The 19,113-nt window shown below is 42.6% G+C and overlaps 1 protein-coding gene across 1 annotated transcript in view; it reads left to right on the forward strand.

Annotated features, from left to right (window-relative positions):
- Positions 1 to 19,113, forward strand: part of CAPN10 (calpain 10) — a 423,833-nt gene that overhangs the window by 29,969 nt on the left and 374,751 nt on the right. The window contains exon 2 of the mRNA XM_044070888.1: positions 7,712 to 7,840. Within this exon, the coding sequence (XP_043926823.1) occupies positions 7,712 to 7,840 (129 nt within the window). The remainder of the gene's footprint in view (positions 1 to 7,711; positions 7,841 to 19,113) is intronic.

A 19,113-nucleotide genomic window follows, 5' to 3' on the forward strand; every position in this document is an offset into this window, starting at 1 on the left:
GGTTCTTGAGATTGGGAGGGTGGTCTGTAACATGCTACCAGTTGTGTAGCAGTTTTGCCTATGGTTAGTTGCACCTGTATGGTCTCTGATGCTTCATGTGTTGCTACTAACCTGGAGGTGTGGGTGTGCTTGATGAATATGGACACTCCCCCTCCCTTTGTGATTTGGCCCGGGTTTTGGGACCGAAAAGCATGATACGAGGTATAGCCTGGTAGCGCTGGGGTGTTCTCAGGAGCCTTGAACCAGGTTTCAGTTACTGCACAGATGTCAATGTTTTCCATGCTGAGGAGTGCATCAAGTGCCTGCATCTTGAGATTTAGACTTCTGGCGTTGAGCAGCATTACCCTTAGTTTTTTTTCCATTTTTGTTTTCTAAGGAGGTGGGTTTGTCTTTTGAGCCTTGCCTAAAAAAGGCACTATGGGGTGGCAAGAGCCTTAGCCAATATCCAGAAGCCCAGTGGTGACAGGTGTAAGCCATTCCTTGCGAAGCAGCGTGGCTTGTCCAACATGTTATCCCAGGCAGACAGACATTCATTCCCCTTAGAATGACACCAGTACTTGAGCCAATTATTAAAGCTGATAATCTTGTCTTTGTATTGTGGTATCATTCTTGGTGAGGGCAAGATGCTGCTCAGGGTCAGGGTCATACCAGCCTGGGCTACATAATCGGAGAGCTCCTCTGTCTCTCTTCATGTAGTCCAGGGTGGTACGTCTCGGGTCATTCACACCAGCATGGACAATGACGGAGTCATTTGTACTTGCTTTGGAGTGACTTGAGTGCGTGTGTTATGTGGCGGATCCTAGCTCCCGATAGCTCAGTCACCCTCTCCTTGTTCAGCCTGGTCAGCGGGACATCAGTGTGTCTGACTATAGAGTCACCTATTACTAGTGTATCAGGCAAGGTGTTTGGCCTTAAGGGCTGTGATTGGTTGACACACTGATTTATTGAAGTATGTGTTGCATGTGTTTTGTTTTGAGGTGGTAGATTTTTGAATGTCTGCTTTGGGAGCCTCTGTTTTGGTAAGTTTTTTATTAGAGCCTCCGAGTATGTCTTTGTGTTTTTATGTGTTGGGTTTGCAGTTGTGGTAGGTCTATGTGGGACTGGGATTGTTGTGTGTGTGGTTACCATCTCCTCCTGTCTGGTCATGCCAGCCCTGAGTTGAGAGAGTTCAGCCTCCAGTTTGGCTGTATAGTTGCATCTCTCACATGTATTTGTGTTTGTTGGGAGGAGGAGAGGGTTGTCTGTGTACATGAGACAATTGTAGCATTGTCTCAAGATACCCAGATTGACCAGCTGAACTGGAGAGGATGCCAGTAATCTACCACTCGACATGCTAGAACAGTATAAGGGAGTGCTGTACCTTTAAGGGAAGTGGATATTCACAGGGGTGGTAAGTAGATGTAGTGCTTTACTTAGTACGAGAGTGCTTACTTAGAGAAGTATTGAGAACATGTGCTAGGCTTATAATATAGTGAGTAGTCTGATTATACTAAGAGTAGAGCTTCCTTAAGGGAAAATTTGAAGAGCAGACCTGGCGGAGCCAGAAGTCTAACCTTATGCGCACAACCGCGCAAACGCGAATTTTAAACAGTGAACTACAAAAGAGCCAGAAATGGTCCAAAACAACCAATTACTACAGCTTCTTGTGCTGAGGTCACTTCCTACAGGGACAGGTAGGCCCCAAGGCTCCAAGCCCCCACTGGTGAGCAAAGAAACTTCCCTCTATCCAAGCAAGGTAATGGACAACACAGGAACTAAACCACAGCCCAGAATACAGCAATGCCTGTAAACTGGTCTAAACTAGTCGAGGAGAGGCGGGAAAACAAGGATTATTTTTTTGTTTTTTTGATAGAAACACACAGAGAATGCAGAAACGGTGATAAATCAGTTACACAGGCTAGCACACTTTAGTGGGCAGCCTCAACAGTTACATTAAACAAACTTTCGATCAAATTCGACTAAAATGTAACTTTAAGTGCAGATTTTAAAATAATGCAGCAAACAGTTAAACAGTTCATGCTAGTTCAGGGTAAGCTACAGAAGCTATTCCAAGTGATAAAAAAAGCAAAGATACTTAAATCCAGAAAGTAGTCGCTTTTCTGAGTTCCCTGCTGCTAGGACCACTCTGCAGGACCACGAGGAGCTTGTCTGAGCAGTATAGCCAGAAAAAAATGCCCAGAGGCGGATTTTAAACAGTGAACTACAAAAGAGCTTGTGACCACAGATGCATCCCAGTTTGGATGGGGGGAGGCTTCTTGGGAAAGACTGTTCAAGGCACCTGGTCCCCAGAAGAGGCCAACACACATCAGTCTCCTAGAAATGAGAGCAGTTCTAGTGTTGCAGGACTTTCCAACACACTCCCTCTTCAGGGACTATTGCAATTCAGATGGACAGTATGTCAGTAGTGTAGTAAATCAACAAACAAGAAGGAACCAGATCTTACCCCTTATGTCGAAGCTCTGTGTGTGTGGCAATGGGCAATCTCATCCAGTCGATTTCTGATAGCAGCGCACATTCTGGGGAAATCCATTGTGATAGCAGATGAAGTTGCTTGTTGATCTGGCCCATCATATTGCCTCCCTAGTGGCCTCTCTACAAGAAAATTGCAACAAAGATTTTCTGCCAGTGGGGCCGGCCATGCTGCACTCTTTGCATCTCCCCTCAATATGTGCAGCAAGTTCTCTGCCTTGATTTCCCCCCCCAATCAGGGGAGTCACCAGGAAATGCTCTTCTCCATAATTTGAACTCCAGTCTCCTCTATGCTTACTCCTCAACTCTCATAATTTTTGAGTTCCTTCAGAAGGCATCTCGATTGAGCTCAGTCATCCTTGTTGCCCCTTATTGGCCGTCAGATTTGGTTCCACTTACTTTGGTCTCTAGTTCATCTTTCTTGGGTCCTAGCTCCAATTCCAGGTAGTGTGTCTCGCCCAACAGACATTAATCACCTGGACATTTTGGGCCTAAAGTTGACCGCATGGTTTCTCCATTTCCATTGATAGCTAGATAACCAAGGCTCTTCTCCCCTTTCAGCCACATTCTTTTGTCTCCACACACAGCTTCCACTAGGAAGATATACAAAATGGTGATTTAAATGGGAAATATTTGTTTTTGGGCACAACAGGACATCAACCCCTTTTCAGTGCCAGCACCCAAAGTTGTTGAATTTTTCGCTATTATTTTTAGTGAAGGAACTACTTCCTCAACGGTTAAAGTACAATTAGCTGACATTTCTAATTTTCATATAGGAGTACATAATTCTACCTTGGCTTCCTCACAGCTTTGTATGGCATTATAAAAGGAACTTTTTACTGCGACCTCTTTCAAAGCCTGTGGTGGAGGAAGGACCTTTAGTGTTATAAGCCCTGACTCCGTCATCGTTTGAACCAGCTGCATGGTGTGAATCCAACTTTTTAACTTGGAAAACTATATTTTTGGTAGCCATCACATCAGCTAGGAGGATTTCAGAACTTCAAGCTTTATCTTCTAAAACTCCTTATTTCATTTTTCATAGGGTGTCCTTACAAACCAATCCATCCTTTCTTCCTAAGATGGTGTCAGGATCCAATATAAATTTCCAGTTTTCTTTCCAGATTTCTTGAACAAAGGGGAATACGTTTTACACTTGTTGGGGCATTCATAGACAATTGCTACATTTTATCTGCGTAAAACTGAAAAATTCAGAATCAGAACAATTATTTTTCTCTTTAAAAAAAAAAAAAAAAAATCAAGATACCAAAGTAACTTTAGTTAAGTGGCTAACTGATGACATTTCATTTGTATACAACAAATTGTGCATCTTTGCCAAAAACTTTGAGGGCTCATTCGATCAGGTCCATGGCAAACTCTTCAGTATTTCTGTCCGGATCATCCGTAGACTATTTGTGCTGCAACTATTTGGGCTTATCCTATTACTTTTATTACTTATTACAAAGTTGATCTGGTCTGTAGGGGAAGAGTATCCTTCAGCTCAACAGTACTCAAGAATATCCATTCTTAAAGTTCACCTGGGATTCAGGCAGCTGGGGCCTCTGTTCCACTTGAGGAATGAAAGAAAATTGGCATCAGATAAAGAATTTATGTACTCACCATGACATTCCATCTGTGTTGTCCATTTTCAGACTTCTGGAAGAATGAAAAGATATGAGAACCAAGGTTCCTATTTTTTGATCACTAGATAGTGGTTTCTCGGATTACAATTTTCTTGCATTATTTAACAGTAAAGGGCATCAAACAAAATCTGAGGTAGAGAGGGGGACAAGAGAATTATGGTTAAGGGAAGAATTTGAGAGTTTGCAGTGTTCACGAGCTGTAAAAAGCAGCAGAGTTTGATCCAAACCCACGTGTTGAAGAATGAAAATGGACAACACAGATGGAACGTAATGGCGAGTACATAACATTTGAAGATGAAAGATTTTTCTAACCCTTCAGATGTTGCAATAATATTAGCTTGGCTGCAGTCTGGTACCTTAACCAACTGATGTGGGGAAACAGAGTAGGGGAGTGGACAGTCTCATTCCTACCTTTTTTTTCTAGTTGTCCTACATATTCTAAGGCTAGCCAACTTCCTTGGCAGACAAATTTGGCCGTTGTCTTCCGATGTCTCACTAGTGGTTTCACAGTTTGGTCATTGCCTGGATGCTGCTTCTGGAATGAGGATTTCTGAGATGGGATCGGTTATCTTGTTTGACAAGTGCCAGAGATTTAGTTTTTTTTTCCTCAAGTAGTGGACACAGCATAGTTGTATTAGTGCAGCACTGGTTTGGGGTTGCTTTGTGCTTTTTCTGTATTTCCTCTGTTTATACACAAAGCTGGTACCCTTGGCTTGGGGTCATTCTAATGGCCCTTCTTTTGGGATAGATAGGTGCATTCCTCCACTCTGATAAACCAAGCAGAATCCTCCCTCTAGCTGCTATTAAGACCATTTAGGGTGGGCACATCCAAACCCATGGGATCTTACTTGTATTGTCATAATAAACATTTTTCTAAATACCTTATCTACTAAGTGCAACAGATTAAACTGCATAGCCTTGTATGAAAGTGCACAGGTAAAGAAAATGCTGTCTTTGTGTGTAGCTTGAGTAGTTACTGAGCTGTTGTAAGTTGAAGTTGTTTATAAAATACTAAACATTTAATATTTACTGCATTTATGATTTATAAAATCCAGTTCAAGCTCTGTAACATAGTAAACACTACAGCACAAAAGTTATGTGGAACAGTTTTATGTGGCAGGTTTTTTATCAAGAACAAGTCCAGCACATACCATGCCAGGAGTCTGCTAACTTGTACTCAAGGCATGCATTGTACCTTGGACCCAGCAGCATCTGTACTTGCTGGCTTTATAAAGGCATTTGATTCAGTATGCTGAGATATCCCACAGGCATTTATTAAAGTAGAACATTTGCTGTATCATGGCCCAGGAGCTTGAGTAATGGCAGTAATCACCCTTTCTAAAGCCTTACTGTTAAATAAAGCAACAAGTCCAGGATATCCTCTATCTCACTTTCTTTTTGTTGAGCCCATGATGCATATGTTACCATGCTGTTCCACTATATGGATTGGGCCACATTTGAGGAACAGACCCATGTGCTTAAGTTTGTGGATGACTGCTTGCTAGTAACCACAGACCTAGTTCATGATGTCCATTTTCCAGCGACTCCTGTGCTTTTTTTTAATTTTAATCAGAAATCTGGGCTTAAGGTTAACAGTTTAAAAACTGAGCTCTTTACTGTTGGTACACTAGGTGTGGCTCTTAAATGCTCTAGGTATTACATTTCCTTTAAAATATGATGTACCTTTCTTCCCGGATATCTAGGGATATTACTATAGTCTACCTGCTTGTACTAATAAAGCTTAGGCTGCAGCTCTTAAAGTCCATGCCTAGAGAGCTGTATAGCTGACGTTAAGAATAATCAACACCTTAAATGATTTATTGCTTGAAACTGCATTACTACCCAAGGTATGTTCCTTTATCAGCATTCACCTCTGAGCTGAGGAAGGTTACACTTGCATTTGATTTTGTCTGGGAAGACAAGTATGACTAAATTCCTCTATTGGTCATTATTGCTCCTACAAAGGCTAAGGAAGGAGAATTTGAAAATATAAGAAATGATGTTGCATTCACCTTGCATAAGTTGATCATGAATACCCTCCCCCACACTGACTAGGTTAGAGGCTAAGGTTTTAGGAACTTGTTCCACATTGGGCATCACTTCGTATAATGTTAAATGCAACTTCTTTGGAGGCCTGGCACTGCATTTATATTACACAATTATTCAAGCATTGAAGGCAGCAATGCATGGCTTTTTCAGAATTTCCAGTTTGAGGATATCTAGTTTTGAAAGCTTTGGATAAGGCAATTTGTTGGCAGTGGCAATTTTTTAAAAACTGGCATGTACTCCTTTGCCTCTCATCTCAAAGGCATTATACCATCTGTCCAGCTATTAAGAGCCACCCCAGCAAACTTGCTCTGTAGAGGCAACTAGGACCTCTGCTGTACACTATTGCCACCTTAAGGAAGATATGAGCTATATTAAGTAATTTTGGAAGCATTTGTGAAAATGAGAATTAATACTTTTCAGCCCCAGAGGTTAAAACACTAGTACTATTTTAATTCACTGCATGTTCAACTAAAATGTTTATTAGGGGGCTACTGGTCCTCCCTTAAGTGTTTTGAAGGATGTGGTAGAAACAGTTGATGTAGTTTGCAGGATGTCAACTCTAATGTTCCACACTTAATGGAATAGTCCCAAGATTCAGGTTTTATAAGACCACATGGTTAAAATGTTAATATGTAATCAGTCTTCTAGAGTAATTCTAGTTACTTTCTGTATCTGTTTCCTTCCTTGCGTATCAAAACATAAGTAAAGGACAGTGCAAAAGTTGTGAATATAGTTAAAAATTATAATACACATATCCACAGAGGAATCTTAAGGTGTTTAGTGATTTCATCTCAACTCAATCAGGGCTTCATCAGAATAAAAAATAAATCATTAAGCCACAACCTTTTATAAAGTAAGTCATGTGGTAATCGCTAGTGACACTGTAGTTCTTCGTAATTTAAGCCCAGGGGTAATTGAAATGTTATCTTACCCTAGGAAACTACACAAGTTCAAACTAATCTGCCAAAGCAGTTACTTATTCTAGAGTGTTCTCTCAATTGCCCCTCCACTCCTCCATACTTTTTCTACAATAAACGACCTAACTTTTTTTGTCATGAATAGTTGATAGTTTATGCAGTGAACTCTTAAATCTATTAGCCATACTGTGTACATGTCAATGTGCAACTGATTTTTCATTCTGTTTTTTTCCATATAAAATGTACTACATTGTACACATAGTGATATAAACAACACCTGTAGTTTTAGTTCCTTTGTACATGGGATCACTTGCAGATACCCAGGATTGGTAATGTAAGGACCTGAATGAATGAATCTGCACTGCTTGCAAATAAACACACTGAATCATTCTCCAAGTAATCATGTAAAATATTAGGACTCATAATGTTGAATCCCAAACATTCGAGTCTAAATGATGAAAAATCCAAACTGACGTACTAAATTGGAGGTTGCTATGTCTCTAAATATTCCATTTTCTGTGAGGTATAGTGATGTCTGAGTTGGTATGTGCAAGTTCGGGGTATGTATGCGGCTTGCCTTTCAAAAAACGCATTTAAAAAGTGATAATTTTGTATTATATTTCATTTATTTTTCAGAACTTAGCATTGCAAGGCCAGATAGTTCAGTATCGTATATGGGACCATTCTCCCAGACTTTTTGTCTTTGAGAAAGCCCAATTTTTTTCCCTGGAGGCTTGGGGAGAAGGAGCTACAGATAAATATAAGGTATTTAAGAGAATGTACCTTATCTTAATAAAACAACATAGTCCTTAAGATATCTAGAATACAGAGAAGTAATTGCTCTGTAATGAGTGTTGAAAGTTCAGAGTGGTATTTCTTCTGTGGTGACAGTGTACACAATATTAAATTCCAAGTATGAAACATTTAGTATGCAAACAGATCATGTGCATGTGACAGACTTGTATGACTGGGTAAGGAGGGTTGCAGATGTTAGGAATAAAATTAAAATTGAGGTATGGAGTGTGAAACGGTCAGAAGGTAAAGTTAAAAACTCAGAGAGAGAGAAGGGCATTGCATAGCTGATGACTTGGATAGTGGAGTAAGAATACTGACATAGGTCCTGGTTCTAAGATAATGGTGGAGTGTATTTGAGGAGGTCAATAAGCTAGTAAGGTCACAAAGAAATAGAAATGTTAAGAGGGAGATTAAGGTAGGAAGGAAAGTGAGGAGTGGTTATGCATTACTATAATTGTATTGTATTTAATTACTAAATTGTAAACTGCTTTTTTATACTGAGACTTGTATTTTCTCTTAGTGCTCTTTCTATGCATTAAATTGAGGTTTCTGTGTTTTGCTCAGGTGGCATAATCTTGATAGAGGCCTGCTGTTATCCAGGCCTGGTAGTTTGAGTTTCCTGTGTTTCTGGCAGCCATTTTCTGCTGATAGTCTGTTTTCATTATTATTGAGAGTAACAGGGTTTCCTGACCTTCTGTAGTACAAGTGATTGGGTAATAGCAGGGGCTGAATAGGACTGAGTAGTAATTTGATCTTGTAACTCTCCCATCCTCTCTGGTATATAAACCCTGTGTTTGGAAAAGGTTGTGCATACAGGCATGCATTATCAGGCTGTGGATGGTAATTCATTACTGAAACTAAGCAGAAATTCATTAAGATTCCAAGAGCAGGATAAGTTATTTCTCACACCTATTTCATTGAATTGCACTTCTGTGACACTTATAATTGTGCTATATAGTTGCTATACTACTTTTTGCACTGTTATAAAGCTTTTTTTACTGTTTCACTGCATTTATGTACGGTTTTATACCATTTTAACTGTATTTGTCATTGCTAGATATGGTTCATTACTCAAATTGCATGTTTACTGAATTAACTGTAAACTGCTTTTTCATACTGAGAGTTGTAGATGTTCTTCATCTCACATTGCTGCAGTCCTTACACTTGGGTAGTCCACTGTCCTCGGTCGGCCCGAATATCAAAGTATAAGGCTGACGTCGGTCAGGGCGCATTTGACTGACGTCAGGACGTCAGGGTACAAATGCGCATGATCGACGTCATATCCTCAGTCTTTTTTGCCGCATGGTCCGATGCAGAAGCAGCATTGCAAGTGCCGGTTGGCGTTCTGAGATTTTTCGATTTAGAAGTTTCAGACCGAGTTCAAAGTTGGCTAAGTACCCCGTTGGGGAATATTTTAGTTTTTTCTTGCCTCAAGTCATTTACCGGATGTCAGAAAAAGTCAATAATTGCATTTCTTGTGGGAAACAGATACAGCATAGAGATTATCATACTTTGTGTATTCCTTGCTTAGGGCCTGAGCACGACGTTGTTGGCTGTCGCTCTTGTGCTAGATTTAATAAACGCACTATAAAGAGAAGGTTGGATTGTGCAAGGTTAGTCTTTGGGAAGCGGTGCAACTATAAAATGCCGTCGGATGCTCCGACGTCCGCTTCTTCGAAGAAGCGCAAGGACAAGGCAGTTAAGCCTAGGCTAGAAGAGCCGTCTGTACCGGACGCCGGTTCTTTAGACGTGTCGGTGGCTCCACCGGAGGTTTCTTTGTCTTCCCAGGGTGAGACCTTATTATTGCAAGATGTTGCCTCTCAGGAGACAAGTCAGGCTGAGGGGGCTTCTCAGGTTACTATACTCCCCTCCCTTCCTAAGGTGGCTAGGCCCTCTCCTTCTGTTTCAAAGTCTTCTCCCAGGGGCAGGCCAGGTTTAGCTTCAGTTGGTGTTACTCCTAGCTCTTCTGGTACTGTGCCCAAGAAGCATATGCTTAAAATGGCAGAAGATTTGATTACTTTGATTAGGGGTTCTATGCCCCCTCCTGATAAGAGACCTAGGGTGGAGCCTGAGCTAGGGGGTTTTGAGCAGGCTTCAGATGTTTCAGAGTCTTCGGCTGAAGACTTGCAGGAGTACTCTCCTTATTCTGATTCTGATGTGGATGATTCTACTCCTTCTGCTACTCCTCCTGAGGATTTTTCTTTTCAGAAACTCTTCATTCTATGAGGGAGCATTTTAAGTGGGAAGGTCAGGACTTCTCTGATTCCAGGAAAAGGCTTAGGGAATTTCTGTTTTACCCCAGCATAGGCCTTTCGCTATACCTCCCGTTTTGGATGTAGTGGTAGATCTGTTTACAGAGGCTTCTCTTAATCCTGATTCTTTGCCTCCTGCTCCTGTTAAGCCGGATAGGTATTACAGGGTGCCTGAAGCTCATAAGTATCTTTTTAAGAGTCCTAGGGCAGACCCAGAAACTGTTAGCCAGGGGCCTAAAGGTGTTAAGGCTTCTGTTGTTAAAAATCCGGTTCCTGCAGACAAGGAGGCTAGGGCCTTGGATAGATGGGGTAAGAAAGTCTATACTTCTTCTACTCTTGCTATGAGGGCTCTGAATTGCCAGTTTCACATGTTGAAATACCAAAACTATCTCCTTTCACTATTGAAGTCTAAGGTTGATGCTCTGGCGGTAGGTATTGATTGTAAAGAGTTGCAAGATTTAGTGCATGTTTCTGAACAGGTGGGTAAGCATTCTTTGCAATGTGGTTTTGATGCTGTACAGGCCTCGTCTAGGGTGGCTGCCACTGGGTCAGTTCTTCGCAGGCACGCCTGGCTGAGGAATCAGAATTTGTCTGAACATGTTAAAACAAGGATTTTAGATGCTCCTTTACAATCTGACGTGTTGTTTGGTCCTCCTGTTGAGACAGTTTTAAAGAAAATGGAAGACAAGGCTAAGTCTATGCAGACTGTTAAAGATTTTTTGCAGGTCCAGCCTCCAAAGTTTAGTAGAAATTGGCCTACTAAAGGGTGGATGTATCCTTCTTATGATTCCCAGTCTAGGGGTAGATCTAGACGTGGTAAGGGCAGAGCTCAGGGCTCTTTCAGGCCTAGAACAGGGAGTTCTCCTGCACAGGCTTCGGGGAGGGCAGGGGTCAGTCCTTTCGTAAGCAGACCCAATGACCTACCTTTTCAGCTGCCAGAGCCTGCTCGTCTGGCAGCACCTTTGGGAGGAAGGTTGGCACTTTTCAAAGAAAATTGGAGTTTAATTACCCAGGACAGATGGGTATTGGATATCATACACCACGGCTACAGGTTTTATTTCCATACCTTGCCTCCTTTCAAAGGCATGCCAGACGTTCCTCCTCAACAAAGAATAGAGGCTCACAAACAGGTTTCTCTGTTGCTCCAACTAGGGGCCATACAGCCGGTCCCTCTGCCAGAAGTGGGCCTAGGATTTTATTCTCGCCTGTTCCTAGTACCAAAGAAGGGGAACACGTGGAGACCAATTTTGGATTTATCTATCCTCAACACTTATCTGGACATTCCCAAGTTCAAAATGTTGACGTTGCAGCAGCTTTTACCTCTGCTGGGCAAAGATCATTGGATGGTAACTTTGGATCTCAAGGAGGCTTACCTTCATGTTCCTATCAGACTCAGTTGCAGAAAGTATCTGTGTTTTCGAGCTGGGACTTCTCACTATCAGTTCTCTGCATTGCCCTTTGGCTTATCTACTGCCCAGAGTGTTCACGAAAGTTCTGGCTCCAGTGATAGCTTTCTTCAGACTGAAAGGAATACAGATCTATCCTTATTTGGACGACTGCCTAATTTTGGCTCAAGGAAGGGAAGAGCTTCTTCATCATTTGGAATATGTGATAGCAGTGCTAAGATGCCTAGGGTATTCTGTGAACGAAATAAAGTCCAGTCTAGTACCCTCTCAAGACATGTGCTTTCTGGGTGTGAGACTGAATACAGCATCCCAGATGGCCTTTTTAACCCCGGACAAACAAAAGAGTCTATCCCTTTACTTCCATCAACTATCTCATCAGTCCGGGCTGACTGCAAGGACAGTCCTTCAAGCCTTAGGGTTCATGGCATCTTGTATTCTGGTGCTTCCCAATGCCAAACTGCATATGAGGAAGCTACAATGGTATCTCAAAAATGTATGGACACAGCACTGCCAGGATCTGGACACTGTCATTCAAATAATACCTTGCATTCAGAAGGAATTTTTGTGGTGGGCTCAGGAATGTCACCTAAACAAGGGACTCTGTGACCCGGCCAGAGGCGAGTCAGATTTTAACGACAGATGTCTCAGACAAAGCTTGGGGAGCTCATCTAAATGGAAAGTGGATACAAAACAAGTGGCCTGTCAGACTACAACATCTACATATCAACATGAAGGAGATGTTAGCAGTCCAGTTTGCATTAATAGCTTTCAAGGAATTCCTCCTTCCAGGACAGGTGTTGATTCTAACAGACAACACAACTGTCATGTGGTACATCAACAAGCAAGGGGGAACGCATTCTTATCCTCTATGCAGGCAAGCAATGATTTTGTGGGAGACTGCTCTCAGTTTACAGCTCAATCTTCAGGCAAGGTTTCTGCCAGGAGCACAGAACTCCTTAGCAGATGTGTTGAGCAGACGAATTATGGATCCCCACGAGTGGAAATTGGATCCTCATGTATTTCAAAAATTGACAGTGTCATGGGGAACTCCAGACATAGATCTGTTCGCTTCTCCACTGAACCATCAGCTGCCAAAGTTTTGCACAACAAGGTTTCATCCCACAGCTTGGAGAGTGGATGCTCTTTCTTTCAATTGGAGCAATCTTCATGTGTATGCCTTTCCACCTCTGCCTCTCCTCCCAAAGGTACTTCTGAAGGTCAGACAGGACAAGCCAAGGATGATTTTAATAGCTCCAGATTGGCCTCGACAGCACTGGTACCCATTACTAAGAAGTCTAGTATGGAAGCCTCCATGGCCTTTGCCTTCGATTCCACACCTGTTGTCACAGGAGGACAGCCATTTGCTCAATGTCAAGCTTCACTCTCTGCACCTAACAGCCTGGCATATTCTGTTTTGAACCATAGTGGGCCTCCACTTCCTCAGCAAGTTTTGAATGTTATTTTGGAAGCTAGAAGGCCTAGTACAAGGAAAGTGTACGGATAAATGGAAGAGATTTTTATTTTGGAGTGCAGCAAAAGATTTTGATGTTTCTGGGCCTAATTTGAGTGTGGCTCTTCAATATCTTACTGAGTTACTGGACAAAGGTTTGTCTTTCTCTTCTATTAAGGTTCATGCTGCAGCAATTTCGCTCACTATGATTGTGACCCACCATTGTTTTCTCATCCTTTGTTCAAGCAATTTCTTAGAGGGCAAAGAATATAAGACCCCTAAAAGCTCCTGCTCCTGCTTGGGATCTCAATTTTGTGTTGGAGAAACTCACTCTACAACCTTTTGAGCCTGCAGCTACTGCTGAGTTGAAATATTTATCATGGAAGACTGCTTTTTATTGGCCATTACCTCTGCAAGAAGGGTGTCTGAATTACAGGCCCTTATGGCGGTTGAGCCTTTCTTGATTTTCCATAAGGATAGGGTATCATTACGTACTAATCCTTCCTTTATGCCTAAGGTGGTTTCTAGTGTGGCTTTAAACCAAACTATTCATTTGCCTACTTTTTATGCAAATCCCCAAAATAAAGGGGAAAAGATTTTGCACACTTTAGATGTTCACAGGCAGTTGCGTTATTATTTGGACAGAACTAAAGGGTTCAGGCAGTCTCAGCAGTTGTTTGTTTCTTTTGCTTTGAGTTCTCAGGGCAAGCCTGTGTCAAAACAAACTATTTCTAAGTGGATTGGGTTTTGCATTTCTTTCTGTTATTCCCATCATGGCAAGGAGATTCCAGCTGGGATTAGGCCTCATTCCACTAGGGCTACTGCCACTTCAACAGCTTTTTTGAGGGAGTGGCAACCAAGGATATTTTGGAGGCAGCTACTTGGAGTTCTGTGCATACTTTCTCTAGGCATTATCACCTGCCACTTTACTCTAAGTCCAGGGCTGGTTTTGCCACTGCTGTTTTGCAGGGCATTTTGGCGGCTCCTGCTTCCTTGTAGTTAGCCATCCTCCCTTACCTCTGCTTTGGGATTCTACCCAAGTGTAAGGACTGCAGCAATGTGAGATGAAGAACATAGTACAGTTTTGTACCTACCATAAATGTAGATGTTCAAGATCCACATTGCTGCAGTCCAATTTACCCTCCCTCCTTCCCCTCTGTAGTTAGAGGTGGTTGTGTGGGTTGGGTTGTACATATTGTGTATATTGTATATATTGTACATGTAGTTAGTGCAAGGGTGGTTGGTTGGTTGTTTGCTGTCTTTTGGTTTTGACCTTTATTTTTAGGGTCTTCTGACATCTGGGGCAAGAAAAGACTGAGGATATGACGTCGGTCATGCGCATTTGTACCCTGACGTCAGTCAAATGCGCCCTGACCGACGTCAGCCTTATACTTTGATATTCGGGCCGACCGAGGACAGCGGACTACCCAAGTGTAAGGACTGCAGCAATGTGGATCTTCGAACATCTACATTTATGGTAGGTACAAAACTGTACTTTTCTGTTTGAGTGCTCTATCCGTGCTTTTCTGTGCGTTTTTGATTTTTTGAGGTGTCTGTGTGCTAGTCTAGTCTGTTTGGAGTTGCTTACTCCTTGATCTGTTTAAAACTTTCATTTAGTGGCTACAGCTAGTAGCTGTAATAGATTCCCATCCCCATGTCTATTTTTGTGGTGGTCTTATACTTTGTGGCTTTGTAGTTGCCCTCCCATACTGTATATTTTATCTGAGAGACTCCTCTCAGTCTAGTGTCATTAGTTCATTCAGTCTAACAGAGAACATTTGTGAAGGCCAACCCACTCGGATTCTTAACCTTGAATTAACTTCTGTTACAACTATAACATACCCAACACTCTAGTCAGAGGTGACTCTGTAGTCCGGCACACTGATATTCCACTCACCAGGCTAAATAAGGAGAAAGTTACTGTCCGCTACCTGTCTGGTGCCAGGATTTGCCCATGACACGTGCACTCGGGTCACTCCACAACAAGTACATATATGACTCTGGTCATTGTCCATATTGGTGTGAATGACCTGAGACTTACCTTCCTGGACTACATGGAGACCTGGAGGAGCTGTCCGATCTTGTAGCCCAGGCAGATATGACCGTAGCCCTGAGTAGCATCTTGCCATAACCCAGAATGATACCACAGTACAAGGACAAAATGATTGACTTCAACAATTGGATAAGCTTCTGGTGTAATTCTAAGGGAATCCAGTATCTGTCTGCCTGGGATGATAGGATCGACAGACCATGATGCTTTGCCAGAGATGGCCTGCACCTGTCACCTTTGGGATTCCGGATACTGGCAAAGGCTCTTGCTACCCCCATAGTGCCTTTTTTAGGTAAGGTTCAAATGACAAATTCACCACCATAACAGATACAAGCAAGTAATATGAGGTAGTGCTACTCAATGCTAGAAGTCTAAACCTCAAAATGCACTCACTCAAGGCACTCCTTAAAATGGAGAACATCGACATCTGTGCAGTGACAGAGACCTGGTTCAAAGCTCCAGAGAGCACCGCTACATTACCAGGCTGGAATTCATACCCCACCTTTTGGCCACCTAACACGGACCTAAACAATAAAGGCCGAGGCATGTCTAAATTCATTAAGAATAGCCACACCTTCAAGCTGTTTGCTCAGCATAATGCATCCGAGATTGTCCAAGTTCAAGTAACTCTGGGCAAGACTGCAATCCAGATTGTAGCTTGCTACAGACCCCCCCCCCCCACCATGCCCCAGATTTCCCACTTTTCTTGTTACACTGGAAAATATTAGGGTACAACCCAACACCTTAATAATGGGTGATTTCAACTACCCCACCATTAACTGAGAACTACTCGTGTACCAACTCTCTTGCTCAACGTTTTCTGGAATTCATAAATTCCAACGCCTTGGATCAACTTATCCACACACCCACCAGGGGCAGCAGTATCCTAGACCTGGTCATCGCCAACATGGGTGACCGGTGTTCCACACCAGAGGTCAACTTTTTATTGGTCAGATCCGACCACAAGCTAATCACAGTAGCTATCCACATCCCGCCCTCGCCCCCCATTAGGGAAACAACCGTAAAAAATTTCTCCAAAGCCAACTTCACGCTTCTTAAGACAGAAGTGGCAAACTTGACAACACCCATGCAGATGGATAATAGAGGTATGACTGCCGAATCCTACACAAATGCACTTACACAAGTGCATGGATCATGCTATCTTTAACAGAACCAAGATGCTATCCTCAAAAAAGGAAGTCAATCTGGTGGTCTTCTGCCATAAACTTCACAATAGAAGAAAGAAACTGTTGCAAAAGAGTAAAATCCCATGATTGGAGGAACTCCCTGGCCAGCCTCAGTAGGAAGCTGAGATCCCTCATAAAATCCTCCAAAGTAAGTTATGAAAACAAAATCGCCACTGAATCTAAAGACTACCACAAAGCATTCTATAGCTGTGCCAATAATCTCAATGGCAACACTTGTATCTGCTCTGAGTTACAGCACAATGGCACTAAATATACAGAACCAACTGATATTGCCAGCATCCTGGCAGATGGGTTCAGTGCTAACTTTACCCCCCCCCCTCACCCCCTAAAGAGCCCATCTCTATACCGGAAGAATGCAAAGTTCCTATAATCATGGCTGCACAAATAAAAACCTCACTCTCCAAAGCCAAGAACACAGCATCCGTGGAACCTGACAACACCCCAGGCTGTCGTATACATGAACTACAGAATGAACTGGCATCCCACCCAAGTACCATGTTCAGTCATAGCCTCACCTCAGGCTTTGTGCCCATTGAATGGCGCACCATGACTGTTAATCCCACTCCACAAAGGGGAGCCACAACTGACCCCGGGAACTACTGCCCCATTAGCCTGACAAGCCTGTTCTGCAAGGCCATGGAACGTATAATCATGCAACTCCTAAACAGACATTGGAGATCTCCAAACTCTGGACCCCACACAGTTCTGGTTTGTAAAAGGCAGATCATGTCTCCTAAACCTGATAGACTTCTTTGAAGCAATCACCACAGCCATAGATGAGGGTAAGAGGGTAAGCTGGTTCACACAACCAATTTAGATCTTGCGAAGGTGTTCACCATCCCCCACTCTGGAATTATAGGTAAACTCACAAAACTAGGTATAAATCCCTATGTCACAAGATGTGTTACCAGCTGGCTTACTGACAGAGCCCACACTGTGAAAGTATCAGACTCCAAATCAGATTTCAGACCAGTGACAAGTGGAGTACCACAGGGTTCAGTCCTGGGTCCTCTCCTGTTAGCCTGTACTTCAGAGAAGTAGATACCAAACACAGAAGGTCTTTTGCTAACTAAGTTTGCAGATGTCTGCAAACTAGGAGCCATAATCAAAACTCCTAACAATGTGGACATTTTACAAAAGGGCCTCACTGAGACAGATGCCTGGTGTCAAAGCCATGGCCTCAGGCTCAATGCCAAAAAGTGCATGGTCATCCCCTTTGGTAAAAACTCTGTACCCATGAACTACCATATAGGCGGTAGTCTACTTAACACCGAAAGTGTGATGAGACCTTGGGACACAGGTGGACAGGAGTCTCTCCTTTGATAATCACATTGCCACAGTGGTCAGGAAATCCTTCTACGTGGCACACCTTATCACAAAAGGTTTCTCATCCAGAAAAAAAAGGTCATTGTTCCCCTCTACTCATAACTCATTAGACCCATTATAGAGTGCAACACCCCTTTTGGTATGTACCTCACAAGACCTCTACAGCAACTGGAAAGGCCGCTGAAATACTTCACAAAGAGGATTACTGGCCTCAAACAGATACCCTATGCAGACAGTCTCAAAAAACTCCAGCTTTACTCTTGTCGCATATCGGCTACTCTGAGACTATCTCTGCCTAACTTACAAAGCTTTGTCAAACCCAGAGCTGTTGGACGTGCTCCACTTGAAGAAATCCCAATTCCTCCAAGCTACACGCTCTAGGGACCTAAATCGTGTCACCACAATAAACAGAACGTGCTGGAGGGGTAGATTCCTGTCCCAGGGACTTCCCATACTCTGGACCAGACTACCTATTTGTCAGAGCTCATCATTAGCACTCGAGAAGAATCTTGATGATTGGATGGGAAATAGAACATTCACCCTGGGGATCATTTCTGTGGCTTTGCTTGACAGGGGCACAGGAAAATAATTTTCTTGGGTGGCAAAAGCCAAGGTACCTTTTTGGCTAGGCATATATAGGCCCTAGGGCCAATAGTCTAGTATACCATGCACCATAGGTAGGTACCTATGGTAGCTTGTTCTGCAGAAAGGTGTAGCGGTTATAAGGTGATATACGGAGTACTAGCTGACAAAGGTAAATCTAATTACGCAAGTGAGGAGCATATCAGTGACCACTTGTGCTTTAGGTGTTTAGTAAGGGCTTGAAGATGGAAAGTGCCATGGTCTGTTTTAGGTATATTGGGATGGTGTTCCAGAGTTTAGATATGTCATGGGAGTATGAGTCACTGCTGAGTTACTAGACTTTGTTGAGATAACTAAAAGCTTATCGGTTGAGTGGTCTCTACCTGGTGAGTAGTGCTGAGGGTATCTCTTACTGGTTTAAGATTTTTCAGGTGTCTTTATAAGATTGTGTACAACAGTAAGTTGCAAGTGCATTAAATAGTTAAGTAGCTCAAGGCAGAGTAGTTGTTTTAGAGCTGTGTCCTACATATAAGTTTGGCAGCAAATTTGGTTGAGTAGGTGAAGTGTATGGAAAGAATGGAAGAAAAGTCAGTTTTCAGTGGAGAGATGAGTTGCATTTCTGCTGTTTTGAGTAATAGAGGATGCAATTTGATGTTCTCGGGCTACTGCAGAACAACAAATTGCAGAAGGCTGCTGCTTTCAGGTACAGCTTTCGTATAGGGCTAATACTTAGTGGATTGTTGTACAGGTGAGCTTTTGCTATTTGAGTGACAGGCCTCAGTCTCATGTCCACAGGCTCTGAAAGGTAAGAAAAATAAATTGCAGGCTACCAAGAGTATTACTGTGGGGGCAGCAAAGATAAAACATAGGAAGCTAGCTTATGCCTGGAGATGGAGGAAGAAATACTGGGAGGGAGTAAGATAAGCTGGGATATTCTGATTAGATGGAATAACGAAGTATATGAAAGTA

Source organism: Protopterus annectens, chromosome 4.part1, assembly GCF_019279795.1.
Source record: "Protopterus annectens isolate FY-2018-M chromosome 4.part1, PAN1.0, whole genome shotgun sequence".
Lineage (NCBI taxonomy): Eukaryota > Metazoa > Chordata > Ceratodontiformes > Protopteridae > Protopterus > Protopterus annectens.